Raw genomic sequence first — 23554 nt, 5'->3', positions numbered from 1 at the left:
AACAACCGTGTTTTTGACATTTTCTTTTTTTTTTTCTGTGAAGGCATGGCTTTAAATTATATTCTTCAGAACAACTTCAAGCCAAATGTTGGGCTTCGCCCTGATTCGCGCAAGATTGGTGTTCTCGTTACTGACGGCAAATCACAAGATGAAATTATTGAGAGCTCTAAGAAACTGCGAGACCAGGGCATTGAGCTATATGCTATTGGTATGTTAATTCTTTTCTTTAATATTATGATCTAGAATTGTGGTTTTTAAACTTTTTTCTCATGACTCAATTTTGCCTTTTGTCTTTGAGACATTGCTCATTGTCATCCCTTTGCCTTTGAAGAGTTATCAGTGACAGTAACCCCCTTAGACAATACCTGGCTACGGTTATTCCCCCATGAGGCGGGTAATTGCAAACACAGATTCTTGTGGAGCAATGCCATTTGCTTAAATTGTCCGCAACTATCAGTCACAGGACCCTCTGCAAACTGTGTGCAATCCTTGTGCCTGCAGTAACATTGTACTTCACAACAACTGTGCATGACCCAAATTCAAACAACACTGGGTTGCAACCTATAGTTTAAGAACCTATGATCTGAAAAAAACAATCTTAATTTTTTGAGTGTATGCTTGAAACACAAATATATATGCCCTTGCTATACACACATGTGAAAAAATACACAACAAGCACTTTTCTGAGAGCTTTATTATGCAATGAGGTCTCCTACAGTGCCTTTTGGCCATCCAGCTACCCTTGTCTTACACTGTCCTTCTTGGGCAAATCTAGTCTCTCATCTTCTGAAATCTTAAAGAAACTTCTACACTCCTATAGAAACCAGCCTCTTACACCCTAATCTGGTGAAACATTTTGGGGTTATTTCTTTGGTGCACTTAATTTTTGTCAACACTGTTGACTCATTAAAAAATACTGAACCCACTTTGTCTGCTGCTAATTCACCTTGTGAAAATTTTACTAATCTTAAAAGCATAAGAAATCTGACAAATGAGAGGAGATGATTCAGTCCATCAGGCTTATTTGGTTGTTTATTTAATAGTTAATTGTCCCAGGATCTAAATTGAACAATTTTTTGAAAATTGTTTCAGTTTCTGCTTCACCTGTAGTATATAGCTTGATGGTCTTTTCCAGATTATCACCATGCTTAGTCTGTTGTTTGGATTCCATCTTGAGTTCACAGTAGTTTCAGTGTATTGCCATAAGGAATTTTGACCCTGGAGGCATAGACAGAAGAGACTGAGAAAGTGAAGCCCATGTAAACAGTTGATTTGATTTTAAGTGTAGTCATAATCATTTTGTAAAAGCCATCATTTAATACCCCTGCATAGTCATCAGTTTTAATGTATTCTTTATGAATGTAGAGTACTGCATTGAATGTGATTTTTCAGCATATTTATTTAATCAATTCTAGGTGTTAAGAATGCAGATGAAAATGAACTGAGGTCCATTGCTTCAGATCCTGATGAAATTCATATGTATAATGTGCAAGATTTCTCCTTTTTGCTCGATATTGTTGATAGCCTTACTGAAAACCTTTGCAACAGTGTAAAAGGCCCAGGTGAGTACATATTTTCTCTTTATTTCAGCCTTTAATTTTGTAGGCTTGTCTAAAATGCCAGTATAGTATGTATGCTAATAAAATTGTACTCATTAAAAAGATTCAGTAATAGCAGATGATCTTTGATTAAATCTTTAAGATCAATCTCTGTAGTGAAATGACAAATCTATGTACAGTAGGCAATGCATTAAAATCTATCCATCAGTTCTCTGATCCCATCCACTGTAGAGTACACACACACATGCGCACGCAAACACACACACACACATAATAAGTCATCTCTGTACTTAAATAAGCACATATTTGGGATAAGGGAAGAAACCACATGGCCAACATATGGATTTGGGGAGACCTTCACACAGACAGACAACAAATGCAGGTTGCTCTAACTTATTAGACAATGGCCAATTGTGCTTTCCTATCTTACAAACATGTAAATAAAAATCAAGGTCTGTGGCATACATCTTTTTAAAGATAAGCAGAAAATTAGATTGAAGAATTACAACTAACAAATTTCACATGTTTTGTTCTTACCCAACATCTATTGGAACCATTGCTATGCTCAACTTGATCTTCATAGAGCTACTTGGTTTATTTATTGTTGTCAGAATCACTGCTAAGCGAGATGTTACACCGATATTTCTCTGATCTCTTTTAGCTAGGCTATGCTAATTAAGTGCAGTGTCTAGGGTGCCCTCATCCAGCTGGCAAAAGTTCTGCTTAGAATTGAAATCCCTTATGTCATGACCCACTTGTGATGAAAGAGTACACAATAGGTATTCTGTCCTGTCTGTTACACCTGTAAAAGAAAGGCAACAGTAGCCTTCGCCAGGGATACATGGTAACATTTCAAAAAGATATCTGCAGCATTATTTATGTGACCCTTGGACTTTATCATTGCCAAATAAACAACTAAAAGTGATTTAAAACCCCCATGTATGAGGACTGTAATATATTAGGCGTAACTTTGACAAACTTTTATTTTTTAAGAATTTCTAGTGTGTATGAATCATGAGGCAAATGTGGTACATCTGTATTATTTTGGGATTGTGAAACTTTAAGAAACAAAATATGATAATGACTCTCTTGGAGTATATTTCAGCATGTAATTTAGACAAAATGTAATTGCTTTGCTGCCAGGAGATGATGGAATACCAAATGTGAAGACTGCATGTGATTTGTGACAATTTAAATTTGAAATGCTGTGATTCATAACTCCAGAATTGTTTAGAGAAAATGTAAAATGGAAAACCAATGCAAAAAGATATTCAGGATACAGTGATTTTAATGACATTTGAACAGACAGAATCTAGAATTTATGATTCATATTTTATTATAGGGGGTGCACCTGATTCTCCTACAAATTTAAGAACTTCAGAGGTGACGTCACATTCCTTCAGAGCTACCTGGACTGCACCCAGTGGCAATGTGGACTCATACCGCGTGGTGTACATGACAATCGGAGGCAGACCTAAGGAGGTTGGTGATTTAATAATGAATAGGACAATGATGGACTGACTGGTAATGACTAATATTTTGGCTATTTAGATCTCTATTTAAGACTTTTAAAGGGCAATCAACATATTTGGCCTTAAAGTAAAGTTTACTTTTATTATGTCTTCATGGAATGGAAAATATCAAGCAATGTTCTTCTAGAATTTCATACCACCTCATTTAATCTTCCAGAAATGAAGCAAATACTCTGCCACTGCTTAAATTGTCTAGCAAGTAAAAGGGAAGTGTGACAGAAATTATTGTTAATTCAATAAGAGTACACACACAAAGAAGTAGTTTTATGGCATGAAAAACTGTTTCTATTATAAAGGATCCTATCCAATACTCAATTCACACTAAATAAACAACAAACACCCAGAAACATCCCCAACAAATACACCAATACATTTATAAGAAGCATGCACACCGTTTACCCATAATCCTCTCAAAAGTAGACAACCAGACTTAGCAACACAGCTTAACATATTTTTGATAATTTACCATTCATCTAAACAATATCAAACCCGCTTAATGCAACTTAGAGTTCCAAAGGAACTATTTCCAAACTTCAGGTGTAAGGTAGTAACTGAGCCTCGGCATAAAGCATATCCAACACAGAGCACATTCACTCTTATGTACAAGAAGCCAATAAAGCATTGTGTATTAACGAAAATTGTTCAGAATTAGAATGCATAAGGAAAACTAGACTATACAGAGAAAAACCCATACAAACACAAAGATGAACTACCATAATGCCTCTGACCATCAGTGGATGTCAACTTGTCACACATCTTGTACAGAGACTCTGGGAGGGAGGAGGAAGAGGGAGGAAATAAATCCACCCATCTTCTTCTTTATTAGGTATAGTATATTAATTTTTTTTTAGTTATGTTCACTGCAATGGTATAATTTTATTGAAATAAAAGTGTGTGGGAGGTGTGTGTGTGTGCATCATATCAACTTTTGTATACCACTTAAATGTTTCTTGTTGTGTTCTAAAATGCAAAGGCCTATTCTGGATTAATCCAGAAATTACATTTTAAGTGTGGATAACTTGGCCTAAAACAAAGTTGCATTGCTATTCAATTTATCTGCTTCTGCCAGAATGCAATTCACTCATTGTAACACGATTTTACTTTTAAAGATAGTACAGTATGCTCTGATTTTAATATTTAAGCTCTACAGTGAACAGATCTAAAATCAAGAATGCATTTCATAAATGATGCTGATTGATGTACAATAAAGACACTGTCTAACCTTTAGGGAAATAAATTTTGTAAATTATGTTGAAAAAGTTTTTTTTTAACTGCTAAGCACTATTAGACTGTATTTTTTACTTTTCAAAGTAATTGGAGGTTCCTGTTTTTAGTTGTCTGTAGATGGGTCAATCACAACTGCAGTCTTGCCTGACCTAAATCCTGAAACTGAGTATGAGGTGAATGTGTACGCTATATTAGGACAAGAAAGCAGTGAGCCACTTACAGGCCGAGAAACCACATGTGAGTCAATGTCTTTTGTTTTTAACTGGTTTTGATATACTGTACTCTGCTGTGTTTTACATTCATTTATAAATTATCTGTTAAATATACACCTTGTGAAGGTGAAACATTTTACCAAAGCCTAGCATTTGAGGAACAGCCCAAAGTCACCTCAAGGAGCTTCTATTTATAATTTTAAAATCATGAATGACTTGGAAAGAGTGTGAATGAATGAGAGCAACAGAAAACTAGAAAATAAAATAATAGACTACCATTATCTCTCTTGAAATATTTGCTAAAACAAACACATCCTTAACAAGCACCAGTTATACTATTTAGCATAACTCCAGCCGTTTTAGTCAATTTATTTCTTCATGGACGTGTTTTGGACTGCCATTCTGGCTGTAAGAACAACATGCCCAAATTTATTTTGATAATGTCAAATTATATATTGTATAATACTTCAGGTCTGCCCTTGTTTGGATTGATTATTTCCAATATGTTGGTTATCAGCCCTGTCTTGCTGCCCTCCCTTCACAGCCTTGCAATGCAACAAAAAAGGATTTGGAATGGATGGATGATTTTTTTTTGTAGCTGTAATCCTTGTCTGAAATAGAAGGTGCCTTTTCCTTGTTTAAAAGTTGATTTTTTTTTTGTTTGTTTTTAAAATAGGGTGGTGGTTGCACCAGATATTGTATTTTTATTATGGCACTTCTTCTCAAAAAACAAAAATAGGAACTACTGGTCTCCCTTTCAATGAACATAATAGTAATAATACATAATACATAGTACTGAGAATATAATTTAACTGTTCTGAACTGCACATTAATCCTTTGTTTTAAACCCACTTAATTTGAAACATAGTTGTCAAACTTAAAATGATACTTCAAAGATAATTTTCTAACCTTAGGACACAAAAAAATGGTTGGCTCGCTTTGCTTGTCTATTTTAAATTTTTTAATGTATTATTACGTTACACTAAGTCAGGTCATTTTAATATTTCAGTTTCCACTTCACATAATCTGTATTATCTGAAATTACAGTTTTTCTGTATGCTGTAAAACAATATTATAATTTTACTTATAAATATCTTACTAGTGCCTCTTCCAACGGCGAGGAATTTGAAAACCTATGATGTTAGTACAACGACAATGAAGGTGAGGTGGGATGCAGCTAGTGGAGCAACAAGCTATTTGCTGCTCTATGAACCATCTGGAATTGCAGAGTCTGTGGCTAAAGAGGTAAGAATATCAGACAATGTAAATTACATGATGTGAATAATACATGTTGGACTGTTAAAGCAATGGCATTTTACACGTTAAAGAAGATACTGAAACTTGCTATTCTCTTTCTGCAGTTGATGGTCCCAGCAGATGTGACAGATGTGAATCTGGAGCATTTGATCCCTGATACTATGTACTCAATTACTGTCTACGCAAAACATGGAGATGCTACCAGTGATCCTGTTAGCACTCAGGATTCCACTTGTAAGTTACAATTTATCTACCATTTTATACTTTGAACAAGAAAACTGGGGTAGTACAGTCTTACAGATTCACGAATGTGAGCTTGATTCCCTGGCAGGTTGATATTTGTATTCCCATTTTTTCGGGGACTCATACTTTTCTTCTTATGTACTTCAAAGATGTGCATGTTAGTGTCTGTAAATTGCCCATTTAGACAGAGTATGAGTTTGTGACTGTGAGGATATCTCACCCAGGGTTGATTCCAGAAGCAGCTTCTCAATACCCTCTGTTAGAAAACACAGTTGTAGAAAGTAGGTGGATGAATAACACTTGACTTAAAGGCATATACAATTTGATATGATATTCTCAGATGCCTTCAGGTCATTCTTGCTTTTGTAATCTGCAATGGTTCATTGAGATAGCTTGTAAAATTTAAAAAATAGAAGGAAAATAAAGGTTGTCTGGTTATCACACATTATGGCTTAGTTTATTGAAGGTATTTTTTTTTATTTGTTCAGGCTATTGGACAGTAGTGAACCCTGACTGGCCTTACATAAGTAAACATTTAAAGAGTTCACCCTTTTTCATGGTAAAAAGTACAAACCACAGATTATGTAGCTGATATTTTAAAACAACTATTATATTTACGGCTGACGCCTTTATCTAAGCTGACTTACAAAGTATGTGATACAATTGACTTGGTTGTCCAATTGAGGCACAGGCAGGTCACGTGACTTGCTCAAGGTCACACATTGTTAGTAGCAGGAGTTGAATTTACTGTACAACCTCAGGGTTTGAAGTCCCAAAGCCTTAACCATTACACTACACATCCTGCCTTAAAATTACTTAAAATTAATAATAAATAAGCCTTCAAAAGTAACCCTAATTTTATTGTGCTGCAGTGCCATTGCCACCAGCTGGAGAATTAAGAATCACTGATGTTACACACAGCTCAATGAAAACTTCCTGGGATGCTGCACCAGGCGCTGTGCGTAAATACATATTAAGATACAAGGTTGCTGAAGGAGACGACTTCAAGGAGGTATGTTTGAAAAATGTATTCATAACCGGGATTAGATTCTTCATTTTAAATGTTCAAAGTCTGCACTGATGATTGACTGTGCTTTGTTTTCTTAATATTGTTTGTTAGTCTATCTTGTAAATGTATGAGCTCTTTGGGAGGGAAATAGTCGCTGAGTCAGGATGAATAAAGAAATACTGTAAGTGTCATTATGACTAAGTGTTCACTGAAGTCTGGAATGCTACTCTATATTTTTCAGTCAATGAGATACAGTCACTGGTTTTACTTTACTAATGTTGATTCCATTCTTCTTATAAGCTTTGGTGTTCTTAAGTGATATACAAATTTCATGCCTTCTTGGCAGACTTGAAATCCAATAGGGAATTCTATGCTGCCTCTAGAGTTTAGGATTCAAGTAACTGTAGTGCTACTCTGAATTGGAGCCACAACATATCACTAATCATCATCCCATCTAAATCTTAAACGTACGGTGATAAAGAGGCACTGAATGTTAAATTCAATAATTTGCCACACTTTTTAAAATGTGTTTTAGTGCACTGCTTTCAAGGAATGACAAGATAATTATATAAAATATGCTTTGTAAAACAAATATTGCAATCATTAAATAGGTACGTGAATGTAAACTATATACAGTAAGAATGAAAGTGTTGAGAATGGGATTAAATACTAGATAGAGGTGCAAAGGCAAACCTTGTCTTAGCTTACAATAATGCATGTTAGGTTAATGTGCCTGATGTGAGTGAGAGTGTGATATAGCAAATGGGACTAGCATTCCATTTTTGACTTGTTAGTGGCATGTGTTTATGTTGAAATAGTGTTCTTTAATGGAAAAAACAGGTTCAGAACATAGATGTATGGGTGGATGGATACTGAACTGTACAAAAAATTGAGGCATTTTTCTTTTTGAATTGTATGAATAAAATCATCGTGCTCTGTTCCCAAATGTTATTAAAGTATGTTATGAGCTCAATAGGTACTACACATACTTTTCAGGCAATTGATGCTGATAAGGCAGTTCCACATTTCAGTAAAAGGTTCAAAACCTGGTAAAGCTTTCTTCCTTCTGGAGTTTGCATATTCTGGCTCTGTTTGTATGATCCTCTCCTCCAAAGCCCCTCTACCACCATTCCCCTCCACCATCAATCCCCACAGCCCATCTCCCAAGCCATACCCCCAAATGCATTGCAGTCAAGGCTTATGTTTCCAACTTCTGCCCAAAGACGTGCTAGGTGTGACTCAATTGGACTAGTAGATTTTGTCTACTCTAATGTTGATCAGTCCTCTATGCCTGAATCTATCTTATGACCTAGAAGAGAAGGCTCTATAAACACCATCTGGGAGACTAAGTTGTTAAGGTATACTGCTTAAGTTGCTTTTTCATAATTAGGTTTTCTAAAATCACATTATCCTCTAAGATCTGTTTATACTGTATACATTTTCTAAGTTAGCTCCGGGCACTCCGGTTTTCAATCCAAAGACACAATCCAAGTGTGTGCTTGGTGTGTGGGTGTGTTTGTGTGTGTCCTGCGGTGGGTTGGCACCCTGCCCAATTGGTTCCTGCCTTGTGCCCTGTGTTGGCTGGGAGGCTCTTAAGTTGTTAATAGTTAATCATCCCAATGTCTCCTGTGATGGACTTGAATTTTAACCAAGGGCTAACTCCTACCATTCGCCTGTGCCTGCCATGATTGACTAACTCTCTACAACCCCGCAGGTAATGCGGTGTGAGAAACTGCTTGGATGTCTAGCAAATAAATATGACTTGTTCTATATATTTATCACAAAAGTTTTGGGTTCTTCTCTTAAATAAAATAATATATATTACCAATAGGAAAATACAAAAACGTTTTCCATTCATATTAAAAATATCAAATTTTTCTTGCTTCTTTCCTATTAAACTTGCTTCTTTTGTTAGAATCTGAATGAGTAAAAAGCAAAACACACTTAAATCAAAATTCATAAAATGAAAACAGTATTACTGCGCCTTCAGGAAGCATAAGAAATGTTTACTGTCAAAATAAATTTCCAACAAGCTCAAACATCCAAGTGATCAGTGTAAATGTAATAGATGTATTTTTGGTAGAAATTCTTCTTAAATGTAGTAACATCTGAAATGGCTCTTTATCTTGGCCCCCAAACAAAAACTATTCCCTGGAGTATAAATCATAGGCTGTAATTTCTAACTGTACAGTTAAACAATAATAGTCATTCAGTCTTTTTGGATATCTTTTCCACAAATTTCACAACATGGTTCAACTTCAGAAGATGATGCATAACAACTGTATTATCTGAATGACCATCCTTCACTGCTTTATTGATTAAAACTAGCTTTAAAATAAAAAACATATTGTAGGAGAATGATTAAATTAGAAGACCTCCACATATTATTTAGGTGATAAAGTGTAATTATCTCAGATTTCTGTCCTTGGAAGACTTTATTTATCCCCGAAAGACCGCATTTTGATTGACTGTTTTTAGTGCTTTGATTCTTTTCTTAGGAATTCCCAAACATGATGTGGCAAACAGACTGTCAAGCAGGTCTTAAATCTATAATTACTTTTAAATGAGAGAACTAGATATTTTATTATCTGTTAGCAGTCAGAGAAATAATAATAAATAACTTGTGCTTATTCCAATGGTGTTGCACATAGGATCATACACTAAGAGGTTTGCTCCAGTTGGGGTAAAATGAAGTGTCTGAGAGCTTGAACATGGTTTTGCATTAAAATACCAAAGTCTATATAAACAATCAATAAAAACTATGAGTGTATTTATCATCATTTTTGATACTGTTAATACGTATTTAGAATCTTGGTTGACTACATCTTGATACTTCAGAAATTGGACAGCTGCTTAGATTACGATTGTTAAAATAACATTTGATGTATTCTGCATTTATACCCATGATGGCTCCAGTTTTCCATATACTAGTCCGTATTACATATGGCAATTAATTGCTTAGTCAGTGGCAAAACAATTAGTGCATAAACAACACGTTATATGTATGCAGATGAAAGGGAGAATGGGCAATGCAAAAAATTTAACTGGTTTTGATTGTGACATGTTAGTAGGGGCCAAATGCTCCAACATGAGTGATTCAGAAATTGTCATTGAAGTTCTGTTGGGTCAGGCAATTTGCAGGCCCTTTAATTTGCTTATTTTTATTAAAAAAAAAAAAAACACCAGCCAACAAGGTTTATATTGCCTGCGCCCTAGTCAGCGCCTATCCTTGGTAACTGAACTCTTTGCTCCTGTTTATCTGAATGGTGTCCTCCTATTTATCTTTACAGATGACCCATCTACATGGGCATCAATTTCCATGTGTGTTCTTCCTGTCTACCTACTTCTATCCTCATCGAGACTGTTACCTGTTAAAGCAGCTTGCAAGCTTGGTGTAAAAGTTTCATGGGCAGAAGAGGAGCAAGTCTGCCAAGTTGAGAAACCGATAGGGAATGAGAGATACATACGTAACTATCACCAGGAGGAAAAACTTTATTTTAAGAACATGCTCTTCTCAAAAAGCAGAGGAGTCAAAATAAATCCAAATGTCAAAACAATATCTAAATGTAGTATTAGCAATTCAAACGAAAGTTTGTAGTAATAACTGGAAATCCTTAGCCCTAACTAAAACTGATCTGGAGTAATTTTGTAAAGAATGAATCCAAATGGTTTGGATGCCATCAGCTGCATGCCACCATCTTAAATAGGTGGGACATGAAGAAAAAAATAGTCAATGACTGACAGTGGGTGTAGCAACCATAAACTGCAGCTGTGTAAAGATTATCACAAAATTATGACGAACATACAAAAGCATAAACAACAAACTGCCATCAGCAGAATAGTGACAAGATGTAATCAACTGAATTAAAAATAAAAATAATAGCACCAAAAAGCACGTATAAAACATTAATGGAGCATAGAACTGGTTGTCTTGTTTTTCCTTTCTTGGATGCTGTTCCTATTGCAGGAGATACGGTCTGTGTAATCCTGTAGCATCATTTGCACAGCTTCAGTGAAAACTATTTTAATCTCTTGCTAGTAATCTGAATGAATAACAAATTAAATCCAAATTATTAAACACTAATAATTGATTGGTTAAACTCAAGTGTTAAACGTCATAACATTGTCTCACACTGCCTAGACAATGAAGAAATTTCTGATTAAATCAGGAAATCAAATGTGATTTACTTCAGCACACTTCTGTAAAACAAACTCATCAGCTGTAGCAGACTGTGCTGTAGCTTTTCTTTGAAAAAAAGACAGAAAGTCTAAGTTGGGTATTATGCCAAGACTAAAGTGTCATGGTGAGGTAAATGATAAAGACTACGAGGAAAGGAAACTCTCATTTAAAACACATCTGCTAAAAGATTGTTTATTTTTCACATAACAAACTCACAAGGAAAAAATGCAACCCTGAAAGAAGTTCAGCTAATTAAAAGGCAGATAAAACCAAAAGAAAAAAGTTGGTGTGAGTCATTTTTTTCATTTGTGCTGAAATATCCAAGGAAGACAACTGCATTAGAAATGTGGATTATTTTATACCATCACAGTAGAGTGTCTCTAAGATAAATAGACTGAGTTTTTCTGTTTAAATTGTTGTAAATTTACATATGCAGTGAAGCTGTAACATTCTATTGCAGTATTTATCAACAGAAAATCAACAAAATACAAATTCAATAAGTTTAAAATAACTACTTATTTCTCTCCATAATCACAACTTTCACAAGCATTTTTCTCACTAATAAATGCAATATACATTTGAAAAAGAATTTTTTGGTTGGGTATTCATAACAATCAAGGTTCAAGTCCAGTACCGAAACCATTTGTTTCTGAAAATATACATCATATAGCTTAAACATAACATCCCTTGACTTGTACTCCACATTTTGCAATATGTAACCAAACGTCCTATTAGCCTACTTGAATCACTTCTGTATTGTGATGAGCCCACTATGACTTCTAGATCCTTCTTATGAGTTTACTTCCAAGTTTAAAACCTTCCCAGATAAATGGGAAGGGTTTCGTCAGGAAGGGCATCCGGTGTAAAGTTTTGCCAAATCCATATCCAGACAGATGAAGAAGAAGAAGATTGTTTATTCTAATCTAACATTTTTACTTTCAGCATGTGATACTGTATATCTACACAGCATGTGTAACTATAAGTTACTGGATGTATAGCTTTACTAGTCATCATTTATATACTTGACATATGTATTGCATGCAAAATTTTGTAGGTTTTGAAATTAGTGACATACTACAAAGAGAAGTTGAAATGCTAATCGTTCACAAAACAAGCAACAACACCTGTCAGCCCTATTAAACTCAGAAAAAGGCTGACAAATGTAACAGTTTGTTTTAAATGTCATTTACCTTTCCTCCTTTCAACAATTCAGACATAGTAAACCTACACATTAAATTATTAAACAGTGCGTATTGGTCATTTTCTTATTTATGTTCATTTTGGGTGAAATTGTGTTTAAAGAGGTGGTAGGATATTAATTCAGCAGAAGAGTGAATGACCCAGGTCATACCTCAGACTGCCTCAATGAACCAAGTCTGCTTGCAGTCCAACTAAGAGAAAATATGTTCACCACTTAGCATTTTTTTGTTAAGGAATTATTCAAAGAAAATGTGCTTAATGGAATGGAAACTAGCCATCACCATGTTGATTTTGCTGGAAGTTATTTGATTATTTGACTTGCACAATTGAAATAATTATAAAGAGCTCTTTAATGATTGAAATTGTCGGAGTATTAAATACAACACATATAGTCAATATGATGTTATCCTAATACCAGATATTTAAATTATATTGTAAGAAATGGATTTTTGAAGTGAAAACATTTAAAACTAGTTAATTTTTGTTTTTTAATTCAAAGGTTGACGTTGGTGGCAAACAAACAACACTTGTTTTAAAGAATCTGGCTTCTCAAACTGAGTATGATGTGGATGTGACACCAATATACGATTATGGACCAGGTTCAAAAATGACTGGACAAGCTGTTACTGGTAAGGCAATCAGTCAATAAATTAACGTGCAGACTTTTGCATACTTTTTCTAGTAGAATGCACAGTACTAGCTAGTACAAGCATTAATGGTGCTTTAATTATTTTTTTAAACAATAATGTCAAAAAAATACACAAAGTGCAAACATGATGTTCCACTAAACTAATAAGTGTCACCTCATATAGACAAGTTACTTTGAACACAGGGTAAAGTCCCCAGTATTGCTGAGTGATTCAGAAGTTGCATTGTATACTAACATGTTGGTATTTTCGTGCTGATTATATTGCTCTGATAAACTTCAAATGCTACTGTCCAAGCAAGTAATTTCCATACATCCTTCTCTGCCTGTGTTTGCTTAAGATATTGCTTACCTTGATGTCCTGTTTGGGAGATGGTTTGATGTCTCCTGTCAATATTCTTGACATTTATGAAGATATGTTTTTCTTAGCTAATATTAGTATTATTTTTTATAGCATACTGTATTTCAAAAATCTATGGTGTCCCTAGTATTCAAATGAATCTCATACTGTATATCACAGGACCAGTAAAAACTTAATCTGTCCTAATGAAGACATATCCTATGCAACTGCTTATATTGCTTATATCATAGCCAAACCTTAACACCAACAGCCTATACAGCTCCCTGTAATAAAACCTTATGTCCTATTTGCTTGTAACAACTGAGCGACCCTAATTATCTAAGGGAACACACCATCTCTAAAACAACCTTTCCCTTCCTACACAGATGTTGTCCCTGCACCTTCAAATCTTAGATTCTCTGAGGTAACAGAAACAAGTTTTCGAGCTACTTGGGATCATGGAGCTCCTGATGTGTCTCTTTATCGAATTGGCTGGCGTGAAGTAGGAGATACAGAACTCTCAACCGTAAGTGTAACATTATGTTCATATTTAAGTGTATGTTAAAACATTTTGTTCAGAAGTAGTAGTAATAATAATAATAATAATGATAATGATAATAATAATGGTATTTTCTTACATGCTTAATCCAGAATAGGGTCCTGGTATTGGGGGGCCTGGAGAATCATCTAGTTTGCATCAGGCCCAGGGCAGGAACAAACCCTAGACAGAGTGTCAGTCCATCACAGGGCAAACACACACACACCCACCCATACACCAAACACACACTAGGGCCAATTTAGTATCACCAATTCACCTAATATGCATATCTTTGGTCAGTGAGAGGAAACCAATGCAGACAAGGGGAGAACATGCAAACTCTATGCAGTGAGGACCGGAGACACAAAGCCTGGTCCCCTTACTATGAGACAGCAGTGCTACCACTGTGCCACCGCAGTGTGTTATTATTAACAATAATAATGACTATTTATATTATTGTATTACTTTGATTGTTGTGGTTTTATTATTATTATTATTATTATTATTATTACTACTGTTTAAGGTGGTGCAGTGGTTAGTGCTGTTGTTTCACTGATTTAATGTCATGTGTCTGAATTGCAGTTCTTCTCTGTGTAGAGTCTGCACATCCTTCCTGTATCTTTATTTGTTTTCTTCCCACATCCCATGATTAGAGCATGTTGGGTTGATTAGCAGTTTTAAATTGATAGATTAATTAATAGATGTTTGCATGAGCCTTACAAATGCTGCTAGGATAGCAGCTCCCACAGACTTAAACTGGATTAGGTGGGTTTGAGAATGCTATATTGTGCTGTTTACTTTACAGGCTATGCTAGGCAGTGAAGACAATTCCTATGTTCTGGAAAACTTGAAACCAGACACTCTGTATGAAGTTCAAGTGACAGCTGTCTACCCTGATGAATCTGAAAGTGAAGATCTGATTGGCAATGAAAGAACATGTATGTTTTCACTACAATTTAATCTATTGACACCAAAATGCCTAAATATTAAAGTGTATTATTTATATTGATTTCTTTTTTTTCTAGTGAAAAAGATTATCCTGACAGATGGTAAGTCTTATATTAGAATATTGCTTTAATCAATTGTTTAAAGTATTATTCTAAGTATTTAGTATTTCATTGTGTTCTTTACATATTTATCTTTTTTCTGCTTCATCATAGCCACATAATTTGTATTCACTAAAATGGCATCTTGTACTTTCATCCCCCGTAGCACCAAAGAGTGCACCTCAAAACTTACAGGTATACAATGCCACAACCAGCAGTTTGACTGTGAAATGGGATCATGCTACTGGAAGAGTACAGAAGTATCGAATTAATTATGTGCCAAGTGCTGGAGGACAGGAGCTTACGGTATGTGCAGTTAAACAGGCTATTGATATTTGATTTATATTTAAAGAGAATATTTAAGCATCACTTTTTTTTGCCGTTGCCCTTATTTTAAGGAATATACCTTATGCCTTATATTTTCAACATTCTTGGTTTAAATTGCCTGACCGGTCATTGTCTATCTGGAGTGAACACATTCTGTCCATAGCTGTACTGGTTTTTCTGTGGGTAGTTTAGTTTTCTTCTCATACTCATAGCATTTGCATTATATTTGTACATTTTCTAAGGTTTTTTGGTGAGAGTAGGCTCTGTGATGCACTGGCACCCTGTCTGCAGTTATTTATTGCCTTGTGCCTGCAGCAGTCAGGGTAGGCTTTGCCCCACACTACACCATACTGGTATTGAGATGGTTATGTTAATATTTAAGACTAGCCATCCCCCGTGGCTCCGCCCACATAGTAGTGAAAAAGGACAGCGAGGAAGGCCCTGCCCAGCTCCCCACACCTGATGGCACACTTCCCCCTACCCTCAGCCCGCAGCCTCTGTGTCAGATTAGTGCAAATATATCACACCTGCAAGTGAACTATGATTCTAAGTGCGATGAGAGTTGTAAAATTACACCTTACACCTTAACACCAGCAAGACCAAGGAGCTGGTGGTGGATTTTAGGAGGCCCAGGCCCCTCATGGACCCTGTGATCATCAGAGGTGACTGTGTGCAGAGGGTGCAGACCTATAAATATCTGGGAGTGCAGCTAGATGACAAATTGAACTGGACTGCCAATACTGATGCTCTATGTAAGAAAGGTCAGAGCCGACTATGCTTTCTTAGAAGGTTGGCGTCCTTCAACATCTGCAATAAGATGCTGCAGATGTTCTACCAGACGGTTGTTGCAAGTGCCCTTTTCTATGCGTTGGTGTGCTGGGGAGGCAGCATAAAGATGAAAGACGCCTCACGCCTGGACAAACTTGTTAAGAAAGCAGGCTGTATTGTAGGAGTAAAGTTGAACAGTTTAACATCTGTGGCAGAGCGACGGGCGCTAAGCAAACTCCTGTCAATCATGAAGAATCCACTGCATCCACTGAACACTGTCATCTCAAGGCAGAGGAGTAGCTTCAGCGACAGACTGCTGTTACTGTCCTGCTCCACTGACAGACTGAGGAGATCGTTCCTCCCCCACACTATGCGACTCTTCAATTCCATCCTGGGGAGTAAATGCTAAATTATTCAAAGTTATTGTCTGCTTTTACATGCATTTTTATTACTATTCAATTTAATATTGTTTTTTGTATCAGTATACTGCTGCTGAGTTATGTGAATTTCCCCTTGGGATTAATAAAGCATCTATCTAAAATCAACTGGAATGATCAAGCAAATTCTAGAAAGAAACAATCTAAATCCATTAAGTAGTTCTTCCATTCACTAGCTAAGCGAAGGAAAGATACGCCCCAAGGCTGGCAAGTGACTGAGGAAGGCCCAGCCCCCCTCCCCTCGGCCCACTTTGTGTCTCTCCACTTGAACAAATTGGTACCACAACCGAACTATGATACACAGCACAATGAGTGAAGTTGTAAAATCAACCGGAATGATCAAGCAAATTATCGAAAAAAACCCCAAACTAAATCCATTAAGTAGTTCTCTCGAGAAAAGCAGACTAAAATACAGACAGACGTTGGATTTTATATATATACAGATGAATACATGCCAACATCTATGGATTTAAAAAGTATGCAATATGTTGTACCAAAACAATTGTTGATAGGAAATCAGATTTGAAAGTTTTAAAGAAGAACATAATTGTATTATCAATGGCAGCCAGTGAGGTGACTGCTCACATAGTAATACTATGTTAGGAGTGACTTCAAGGTAGGAAATATTTATGGATTAATTGCAAATGAAACTGATACATACCAATCCTCAGTTTATTTTCATAATGTGCTTTTTATGCATTCTTAATGGCATTCATGGTTCTAATATATGAACATTCTTCAATGCATGCACACTCTTCTAGTGCTAATGACTAGCTTGATCCATACATAGAGATACTGTGGTGTGAAAACTATTTGCCCCTTCCTGATTTCTTATTCTTTTGCATGTTTGTCACACAAAATGTTTCTGATCATCAAACACATTTAACCATTAGTCAAATATAACACAAGTAAACACAAAATGCAGTTTTTAAATGATGGTTTTATTATTTAGGGAGAAAAAATCCAAACCTACATGACCCTGTGTGAAAAGTAATTGCCCCTTGTTAAAAAATAACCTAACTGTGGTGTATCACACCTGAGTTCAATTTCCGTAGTCACCCCCAGGCCTGATTACTGCCACACCTGTTTCAATCAAGAAATCACTTAAATAGGAGCTGCCTGACACAGAGAAGTAGACCAAAAGCACCTCAAAAGCTAGACATCATGCCAAGATCCAAAGAAATTCAGGAACAAATGAGAACAGAAGTAATTGAGATCTATCAGTCTGGTAAAGGTTATAAAGCCATTTCTAAAGCCTTGGGACTCCAGCGAACCACAGTGAGAGCCATTATTCACAAATGGCAAAACATGGAACAGGAGTGGCCGGCCACCAAAATTACCCCAAGAGCAGAGACGACTCATCCGAGAGGTCACAAAAGACCCCAGGACAACGTCTAAAGAACTGCAGGCCTCACTTGCCTCAATTAAGGTCAGTGTTCACGACTCCACCATAAGAAAGAGACTGGGCAAAACGGCCTGCATGGCAGATTTCCAAGACACAAACCATTGTTAAGCAAAAGAACATTAGGGCTCGTCTCAATTTTGCTAAGAAACATCTCAATGATTGCCAAGACTTTTGGTAAAATACCTTGTGGACTGATGAGACAAAAGTTGAACTTTTGGAAGGCAAATGTCCCATTACATCTGGCGTAAAAGGAACACAGCATTTCAGAAAAAGAACATCATACCAACAGTAAAATATGGTGGTGGTAGTGTGATGGTCTGGGGTTGTTGTGCTGCTTCAGGACCTGGAAGGCTTGCAGTGATAGATGGAACCATGAATTCTACTGTCTACCAAAAAATCCTGAAGGAGAATGTCTGGCCATCTGTTCGTCAACTCAAGCTGAAGCGATCTTGGGTGCTGCAACAGGACAATGACCCAAAACACACCAGCAAATCCACCTCTGAATGGCTGAAGAAAAACAAAATGAAGACTTTGGAGTGGCCTAGTCAAAGTCCTGACCTGAATCCAATTGAGATGCTATGGCATGACCTTAAAAAGGCGGTTCATGCTAGAAAACCCTCAAATAAAGCTGAATTACAACAATTCTGCAAAGATGAGTGGGCCAAAATTCCTCCAGAGCTGTAAAAGACTCATTGCAAGTTATCACAAACACTTGATTGCAGTTATTGCTGCTAAGGGTGGCCCAACCAGTTATTAGGTTCAGGGGCAATTACTTTTCACACAGGGCCATGTAGGTTTGGATTTTTTTCTCCCTAAATAATAAAACCATCATTTAAAAACTGCATTTTGTGTTTACTTGTGTTATATTTGACTAATGGTTAAATGTGTTTGATGATCAGAAACATTTTGTGTGACAAACATGCAAAAGAATAAGAAATCAGGAAGGGGGCAAATAGTTTTTCACACCACTGTATGCAGCCTCATAGATTAAATCAGGTCAGGTAAAAAATCGGGTTATCTTTCTTCTTTACTATTTCCTTTTATAATCTGTATTCTTTCTACAACATTTATTCCTCCTTTGTATGTGATGCATTTTGTGCAATTAAACACACTGTGTACAAGCGTTAGGACTCTTTGGCATAATTCCAAGTATGGAAAAATGCCAAAGAGTTCTTTCTTATTTTTCACAGCTTTGTGAAAAATACATAATATTCATGAATGAAATACACCGAAAATGATATTTAGCTATTGATATTTTAAATATGAAAAAATAAAGAAAGTTTGTTATTAGATGGCAGGCTTAAATGTAAGCCTAGTGATTAATAGTTTATCTTTTTAAAAGCTAATTACAAGGACAGAACGTATGTTCAAACAGCTCATGTAATTTTCAGATTGTACATGAAGACATGTTTAAATGGTATATGCTTTTTGTCTGAGAAAAAAAATTGTTTACATAGACTGAAATAAATAAATGATGTATTTTCTAAAAAGGACTCTGGGATTAAATTTAATTTATATTGTGTCAATAGCCTAGGAGACATAACAGTATCATTAATTAAAGAAGTCTTCAGAGGTTTTATTGTAATTTATGAAAATGCTAATTTGTTTCCATTAAGTAAATGTTTATGAATACCACCATGTTTATAAATAATTTCTGTTTGAATTGGACCATATTTTCCTTTTCAAACAAAACTTGAGATATTGCTCCTTGTGATTATTCCATCTCATTGCTCTTTATATCAGTGAAATGATTAATAAAGTAAAAACTAGTCTTCTATGTAACTAATTCAGATGAACTTTTAGTGGCTTATATGCATGTTTTTCTAGGACAAATTTAGAATTTTTGGTCTTATCTTGGGGTTTAATTTAAATTTTGTACTGTACAATGTTAATCAGAAAGACAGTCAATCTTTGTTTTATATACCACTATCAATTGCACATACAATGTCAAACTGGTTTACATATTGAAGCATTGAACTAAAAGACATTAACCTGACAAAACCTAATAAAATTGTAATACAAGAAGAAACAAAATGTGAAATTTAAAAGCATGTTCAACATGATAATATGTTTCAAATGAGGAAAGTGGTACCAACAAACACTATCTCAATTTTTTATACAGGTGAAGCAACAAAGAAGGGTTTTCTTGACTTGTTGTTCTGCTGGCACTGTGTTGCTAATCCTTATCTATAATATAATTCAAGCTAAATTAACTTATATCAAGATCTTGAAAAATACAGAAAATAGTGCAAATACATAAGTTGATATGCAACGTATAAGGATGTTAGTATAATCATCACTTTACTAGAGCACTTATTTTACCAACTCCCACTGTATATGTTTAATTTTTTTCTTGAGCTACATAAAGTTTCATCAAATAGAGGCATCAAGCAGTAGTTAAATATTTAGGATAAAGTTATGAATTTAACAGTCATGCATGGTGGCTCAATAGTTAGCATATTGTACTTGTTTATGTGTTTTCTTTTCACATCCTAAAACAAGCAAATTAGGCTATTATTGAATCTATCTATCTATCTATCTATCTATCTATCTATCTATCTATCTATCTATCTATCTATCTATCTATCTATCTATCTATCTATCTATCTATCTATCTATCTATCTATCCAACTTATAGTAAAAATAGCTACCAAGCTAATGTATATATAAAATTTAGTACTGAAAGCAATTTACATAATTTTGAGTATTATGGTTTTTCTTTATACCCCTACTTGCCAGCTTCTGGGCTGCCTATTCTCTGTAATGGGCAACAAGATTCTTCCTGTCCCATGAGTGGCATCCCTACTACTGCCAACTATAGGGTTTCACATAGCCTCATTCTCACTCTGATTATGATAATGAACCTATTTTCAGGATAGCATTTCGGTTTGTATCAGTGGTTTGTATTTGACACTCTCTGTTTCTTCCACTACTCAACCCTTGATAGGCTCTTCCCTGTCTTTTGCCACCCTGGTGCCACATGTACACTTAGAAGTACTGTGCCACATAGACACCCCTTTACCAATATGTATAATTAAGTGTCTAAATTACTTCATTTATTCCAAAGTAATACTAACAAAGGTAGAGTTTTTTAGAACATTGCACTGTTTTTTTACTCTCTCTATTCTTCTGACTGCTTAGGAGTATTGCATTGACAGATTTCTGGCATTAATGTGATGAACAGCATTTGTTGTAATCATTCTTGGCAGAGGGATCATTCAAACAAAATATTTTGGTTTATCATTATTTTACAAATTTGCTTGACTCCCCTAACAGCTTGGAGGTTTATATTGCTAGTGCTACTATTTAATGGAACTAAATGCTCCATTTTTTGGTTTCATTTCCTCTGTGCTAGTTAAGAAAGTTGATGATCTGTTCTTTTTTTAATTTTATATTGTGGTCCAGACTCAAGTGGGAGGCAGACAGAACAGTGTTGTCCTTCAGAAGCTCACACCAGACACCCCTTACAGCATTGCAGTAACATCTGTCTATGCAGATGGTGAGGGAGGACAGATTACTGGCAGAGGGAAGACAAGTAAGCAACCAGCATGGACTTCAATGATGATAGATTTGTTTCTACCAGGAATGTCTACCTAAAACAGGTTTAGTTTAAAGATGGCTTTCATCAGGATTAATGGTAAAATGATCTTGAATTGTTTCTCACCATATCAGTTTATAAATTTTATTGTTTTGTAAGCTAAGTTCCAGTACAAATGTACAATTAGTGTGCTTAACACTTTTATTAGAATATGTTGTAATTCAGATCTCATTTTATTTAGCTTTTCCTTAAAGTATTGCATGTGTGAATCAAATACCACACATACTACATACTACCATTTAAATATATTTAGATTTTTCTTTTAAAGTTGTGTTCTATTATGTATTTTTCTTTTCTTTTAAAGATTCAGTATCCTTTCTTCCCCATGGGAAGTAGCAATGAATGTAAAGGTTTTTACTTTTTAAGCAAAGATAATGCTTACATTCCTGTATTTTCTTAAACTCATATACATTGCAATAATATTATGATTCTTTTTTTAACATCAGAACCACTTGGAGCAGCAAAGAATCTCCGTGTTACTGATCCCACTATCAGTACCCTCAATGTGCGGTGGGACCCAGCTGAAGGCAGTGTGCGCCAATACAGAGTCCGGTATACTCCCACTGCTGGTGGGGATGAGGACATGGTATGTGTTTCTTCAATTTTCATTGGTTTACCAAAAACAAGTACAAGTACTTACATCTGTGGCCATATGTGAGGCCGTTCTCACCTTTTTATGTGTACATTTTTATGATGTGAGATTAAAAACCCAGTGTTTGACAGATTACAGAGCTGGCTTCCAAAACCACAACCATCTATTTATTAAAAGTTTCTGCTGCCATTCCGGAGTGGGGCATGAATAGTATAGCACACTCCTAAGTGAGAGGATATTGCATCTCTGTCTATGACATTTTTAAGTGAGGTCATGAATATATAAATTTACACCGAATGCTACTTTTACAACCATATTGTGTAATTTCCTGGATAAAGAAACAGTTATGAATTGTATACAAATTTAAGAATTATTGAATTTCCTTTCTAAAGTTATTTGAATGCAGCTATTCTGATACACATTTTTTGAAATCTTTAGTCCACTATAATGAATGTTTATACTATAATGACTATAATGACTTCTCTTACTTTAATGAGAAAACTGACTACATCCCAGTCTTAGTCTTTAACTGCCATGGGTCATATGCTACAACATGAGAGAACAGTCAATCTATGAAATTGGTGCAATAAACTAGGCTTGCAACTCTAAATACTACAGGTATTAAGCATGAATGTTTTTTTCAGTATTATAAAATAGGAACATTTCTTATTGTCCTAATCTATGTATATAAAATGTCAAAACTTCCAGCATCCATGCCTGGGCATAATGTTGTCCAAAATCTACAAGAGGGCTGGAATGCTTTATGAACAAACACAACAAGACGCACAAAGAAAGAAGTAAGGGCTAGTGTATGCAGTGAACAGAAGTTCCTAAATGCACAACACGATTGAAACAGACTTATCATTGTCCCATAATGCCTGTTTTACTAAATGGCCATTTCACTGTGCTAGTATATAAATAATAGCCTTGGTGATTGTCAGACCCAAGAGTCACATTCCATCCAATAACCTTTCCCAAGAAACATCTAGTGCAGTTTCAGCTACAATTAATATATAATAACATTTACGGACTACATTTCCCAAACTGTCCTAGTTAGTGAGTTGGATGCTTGTTTGAAAATAACACTGAGCAAAAATGTATATCCAGTAAATTCTTCTTCTTTTTCTTTCGGCTGCTCCCGTTAGGGGTTGCCAGAGCAGATCATCTTCTTCCATATCTTTCTGTCCTCTGCATCTTGTTCTGTTACACCCATCACCTGCATGTCCACTCTCCCCACATCCATAAACCTTCGCTTTGGCCTTCCTCTTTTCCTCTTCCCTGGCAGCTCTATCCTTAGCATCCTTCTCCCATTATACCCAGCATCTCTCCTCTGCACATGTCCAAGCCAACGCAATCTTGCCTCTCTGACTTTGTCTCCCAACCGTCCAATTTGAGCTGACCCTCTAATGTACTCATTTCTAATCCTATCCATCCTCGT

At 35.6% G+C, this 23554-nt stretch overlaps 1 protein-coding gene across 4 annotated transcripts in view; it reads left to right on the top strand.

Annotated features, from left to right (window-relative positions):
• col12a1b (collagen, type XII, alpha 1b) overlaps positions 1-23554 on the top strand; it is a 171379-nt gene that overhangs the window by 64724 nt on the left and 83101 nt on the right. For all 4 annotated transcript variants that reach the window (XM_039748035.1, XM_039748034.1, XM_039748032.1 and 1 more), the window contains 14 exons: positions 44-208; positions 1416-1562; positions 2902-3041; positions 4426-4555; positions 5633-5775; positions 5892-6021; positions 6903-7042; positions 12919-13048; positions 13792-13931; positions 14749-14881; positions 14969-14992; positions 15156-15295; positions 21332-21461; positions 21971-22110. In XM_039748035.1, coding sequence (XP_039603969.1) covers positions 44-208; positions 1416-1562; positions 2902-3041; positions 4426-4555; positions 5633-5775; positions 5892-6021; positions 6903-7042; positions 12919-13048; positions 13792-13931; positions 14749-14881; positions 14969-14992; positions 15156-15295; positions 21332-21461; positions 21971-22110 — 1832 coding nt within the window. The remainder of the gene's footprint in view (positions 1-43; positions 209-1415; positions 1563-2901; positions 3042-4425; positions 4556-5632; positions 5776-5891; positions 6022-6902; positions 7043-12918; positions 13049-13791; positions 13932-14748; positions 14882-14968; positions 14993-15155; positions 15296-21331; positions 21462-21970; positions 22111-23554) is intronic.

This window comes from Polypterus senegalus, chromosome 3 (assembly GCF_016835505.1).
Source record: "Polypterus senegalus isolate Bchr_013 chromosome 3, ASM1683550v1, whole genome shotgun sequence".
Lineage (NCBI taxonomy): Eukaryota > Metazoa > Chordata > Cladistia > Polypteriformes > Polypteridae > Polypterus > Polypterus senegalus.
This window is presented reverse-complemented; position numbering and strand designations above follow the sequence as displayed.